The 4,647-nt window shown below is 31.6% G+C and overlaps 1 protein-coding gene across 1 annotated transcript in view; it reads right to left on the bottom strand.

Moving 5' to 3' along the window:
- LOC106478013 (coatomer subunit beta') overlaps positions 1-4,647 on the bottom strand; it is a 51,902-nt gene that overhangs the window by 18,025 nt on the left and 29,230 nt on the right. Inside the window, exon 9 of the mRNA XM_013938516.2 lies at positions 2,088-2,287. Coding sequence (XP_013793970.2) covers positions 2,088-2,287 — 200 coding nt within the window. The remainder of the gene's footprint in view (positions 1-2,087; positions 2,288-4,647) is intronic.

The raw sequence follows: 4,647 nt of genomic DNA, 5'->3' as shown, positions 1-4,647 counted from the left end.
TCTACCAAACCTGAAACAGAAAACCACATACCATGTAATCTGTCTGTAATCTTACAAGTAATACTAATATCCACATCACTACAAACTCTACCAAGCCTGAAACAGAAAACCACATACCATGTAATCTGTCTGTAATCTTACAAGTAATACTAATATCCACATCACTACAAACTCTACCAAACCTGAAACAGAAAACCACATACCATGTAATCTGTCTGTAATCTTACAAGTAATACTAATATCCACATCAATACAAAATTTACCAAACCTGAAACAGAAAACCACATACCATGTAATCTGTCTGTAATCTTACAAGTAATACTAATATTCCATATCAATACAAACTCTACCAAAACTGTAAAAGAAAAATCAATAATTAAATGAATGTGACTAAAGCATACACAATAAGCAGTAAGGATGAGATAGGAACCTAAAAAGAGATAAATATAAGACTTCACCAGCGAGTCTGAACTCTCTCAAACATAAGTGTACACTCCTCAAAGATGTAAAGAAATTTGCCTGAAATTGACAAAACTGTATTAATAAAGCACTTTCTTTCTGTAGTCAGAAAGCAATCTTCTCTATACAAATTAAAGTAGGATACAATACAAACAGCCCATTAAATAGTAGATAAGTTCCTTGATTGGACCAACTACAGCAAATAACACCTCAGACTTAATTGAGCACATGATTTTGACTGGATTTAGTATGTTGCAGGTCAGAACATGGAAAAATTAATATTTTTTTAATATATAAAATATACACCACAGGAGAGTAAAGCATGTAGTACCTGCACATTACACAACTTCTATCTTATTGATACAATCCTTTATTTACCAATAGAATACCAATTCCTTTCTCTATTATTACAAAAGGTGATTTTTTAATTGATCCAGTAATCCTCTTACAAGCATGAGTCATACCTATACAACAGAACATTCAACGTACTTTAACATCCACTGTAATGAACAGAAAGAGTTGTTTTGTTTTCAGTATAAACGAGTTGTACTTTACAATGGAATAACCAGTCTAAAGAGTAAATATAACCATGAAATATATGTCATAATATATACATAATAATGTCTTACAAAGTATATATTCATAACAGAAAAATTTACCAATGATCTTTAAATTATAGTTTACAGAGAACTGATTACAGTTAGCTTTACAGGATCATGTAAAAAAAAAGAATTTAAGTAGGTAGCTTTTTAATAACAGCTGGAAATTTAAACAAAGTCTCTAACTATTACTTTCACAACTAGAATTTTAAACAAATATTCTGACTATTACTATAAAAGCTGGAATTTTAAACAAATATTCTGACTATTACTACCACAGCTGGAAATTTAAGCAAAGGTTCTTACTATAACTACCACAGGTAGAATTTTAAACAGAGGTGCTTACTATAACTATCACAGCTGGAAATTTAAACAAAGGTTCTTACTATAACTACCAATGGTAGAATTTTAAACAGAGGTTCTAACTATTACTACCACAGCTGGAAATTTTAACAAATGTTCTTACTATAACTATCACAGCTGGAAATTTAAACAAAGGTTCTGACTATTACTACCACAGCTGGAAATTTTAACAAAGGATCTGACTATTACTACCACAGCTGGAAATTTAAACAAAGGTTCTGATTATTGCTATCACAAACAGAAATTTAAACATTCTGATTATTACTATAAAAGCTGAAAACTTAGTTATATTACAATCACAACTGGAAATATAAACAAAGCTTATGACTATTACTTTCAAAGTTGGGTATTTAAACAAATAAATGTAATGGCTATCACAAAACATTGGAATTGTTTGATACTGTCTGTGGATATATGTCACAGCTAATAACATAACAGAAAAGTCCCTCACAATCAGCTAGATGAGTAACATACCTGCCATTGGGGTTATGTGATATTGTCTGTGGATAAATGTCACAGCTAATAACATAACAGAAAAGTCCCTCACAATCAGCTAGATGAGTAACATACCTGCCATTTGGGTTATGTGATATTGTCTGTGGATAAATGTCACAGCTAATAACAGAACAGAAAAGTCCCTCACAATCAGCCATACGAGTAACATACCTGCCATTTGGGTTATGTGATATTGTCTGTGGATAAATGTCACAGCTTCCCATGTCTTTCACCTGAAGTGGCAGCCTTTCACCATCTTTGATTTCTGTATCAGCCACTGCTTTTAGATTAGCTTGCTGGATCTCAGAGTGTTTAGCCCAGATAATCTTCCCAGAAGAATCCATAGACATTGCAGGTTCTTCACGGCCCAGCTGATAAGTAAAACAACTAGTACTTTAGTTGAAATAAACACCTGAATCCCAGTATGCTAAGGTTAAACAATTTAGTAAAAATTACTATCTTTGCATTAGTTATAAGAAGAATCTGGCAATGAAATCACTATGAAACTTTAAGCACACATTAAACAATGTTAGAAAACACAGGAAAATAGTTTCAGTTTGGAATTTCACTGTCACGTATCTCATACACAACCTGAACTTTACAATGAATAAATATTCATTATCATATCATGAAAAATATAAAAAAGAAGTCATTAAAAATGGAACACAGTGGTACAGAATCACAAGTTGTGGTTGTCCTGTCACCCAAAACACTTAAAAATTAACATAAGCATTATTAATGATGGCTTCTTTCCAACAGTTAAAACACACAAGCCCATCACAATTAAATGCTAAAAGCACAGGAGTAAAAAGACAACTATGAATGAACTTTGCAGATTTAATTTATATAATGATACAACACAGAACATATTTTGTGTTAGAAATCTACACAAGTGTTCAGAACTTAACAGCAAAGTAGGATAAATGAAGGGACAACTTGTACTCTTACAGAAAAGTCAGAGAACTTAGGATATATTCTGCTCCCCAAAACTCTGAGTTCTCCCCTCCACTGAGTCTAAGGTGGACAATAAAAACAATTCTTCTGGACCCTTTCCATGCCATAATAATTCTTCTGGACCCTTCCCATGCCATAATAATTCTTCTGGACCCTTGCCATGTCATAATAATTCTTCTGGACCCTTCTCATGCCAAAATAATTCTTCTGGACCCTTCCCATGCCATAATAATTCTTCTGGATTCCCATGCCATAATAATTCTTCTAGATCCTTCCCATGCCATAATAATTCTTCTAGATCCTTCCCATGCCATAATAATTCTTCTGGATCCTTCCCATGCCATAATAATTCTTCTGGATCCTTCCCATGCCTATAAATACCAAAATTATTACACTGCAAGTCACAATACATATAATATTTAGGAGTTATGGATCTTGTAAGTACCTGTAAAAATTTTCAATACAGAAGTAAAAAACTGGTCTTGACACAGTCACTTTAGAATTCACTTAAACCTCCTCCTTCAAATAAATAAATGGTAAATCAAGAAACAATATGGCAAATTATAAAGACTGGTTGAAGAAAAGGCAGGGCAAATTTTAGAGAAAAACAGATCTTACAAGGTAACACACAAACCTTTTCCTTCTCCCAAAAATAGGGAAATTAGGGATTTTGCCAAAGGGAAAAATATTGAGAACCAGAAACATAAGGAAAATTGGGGGTCTTGCAAGGAAATTCAACTACTTTATACACACTGTTAGGTGTTATCCACCCCTTTATTTTTTGAGACAATCACCCTTTTTATAACTAGCTATACCATTTGGTGATTCGCTTTATCAATAACAAATCTGGTCTTCTGAGACAACTGCCATTCCAGCAAAGATTTAATTAGATTGTCTCTACATATTACAAAGTTTAGAAAGAAAGAAACAAAACTAGAAAATTTTCCTAAAACATTTCTTTAATAACTAAATAAAGATGAACCTGTAGCATATAGCACAGATGAATTACAGTGTTGAATGAAAGAGAAAAAAATCTGAAATATTTTTATAAATTTCTCTTAAAAGTTGTGAATACAGATATCTCGAATCAACAGAATCATTCATCCTACTTCTGAATGTGCCAATTGTGCCTAAAACTTACTTCTACAACACTATACAATTCCCAAAAGTAAAATTAAGATGTAATACCTATTATGAAAATGTTTTTGAGTGACTAAAAAATTCCACATTTTTTATTTATATATATAGCATTATTAAAAAATCTTGTATTCAACATAACCTAAAGTTAATACTTTTCAAAAAATCAATAAATATTATAATTGTGACTAATCAAACAGAAAGGTAAGATCAGACGTCTAGCTATAGAAAGCATTCTTAAAATACAATTACAAAATATTGCTCTAAGTTTGCTAATTACTTGTTTATGCTTAAATTTTAACAAAAGACAGTTATATATTTCATCCTTTAAAACAATTTTCACAAATATAAATAGTTAGTACTTGCATATAAAAACTCTAATTGAAAAATTAATAGTGTTAAAAAGTAATTTTTACAGAATTGAGGAAAAATTAAAGACCATGGTTTTGCCAGTAAAGGCAACACCATGGTTGTTAATAAATAAAATATTAGGTCACCAAGAAATTAATGTCGCATTTTGGAACACTTTCATTAACCACCCCCCAAAAAAATGTACATCACGTATAATAGTTAACCCTTTGGAGATGGGTCACAGGTGAAAGGCCATGGCATTTTGTTTATTGACCCACATTCAAAATTT

This window comes from Limulus polyphemus, unplaced genomic scaffold, assembly GCF_000517525.1.
Source record: "Limulus polyphemus unplaced genomic scaffold, Limulus_polyphemus-2.1.2 Scaffold172, whole genome shotgun sequence".
Lineage (NCBI taxonomy): Eukaryota > Metazoa > Arthropoda > Merostomata > Xiphosura > Limulidae > Limulus > Limulus polyphemus.
This window is presented reverse-complemented; position numbering and strand designations above follow the sequence as displayed.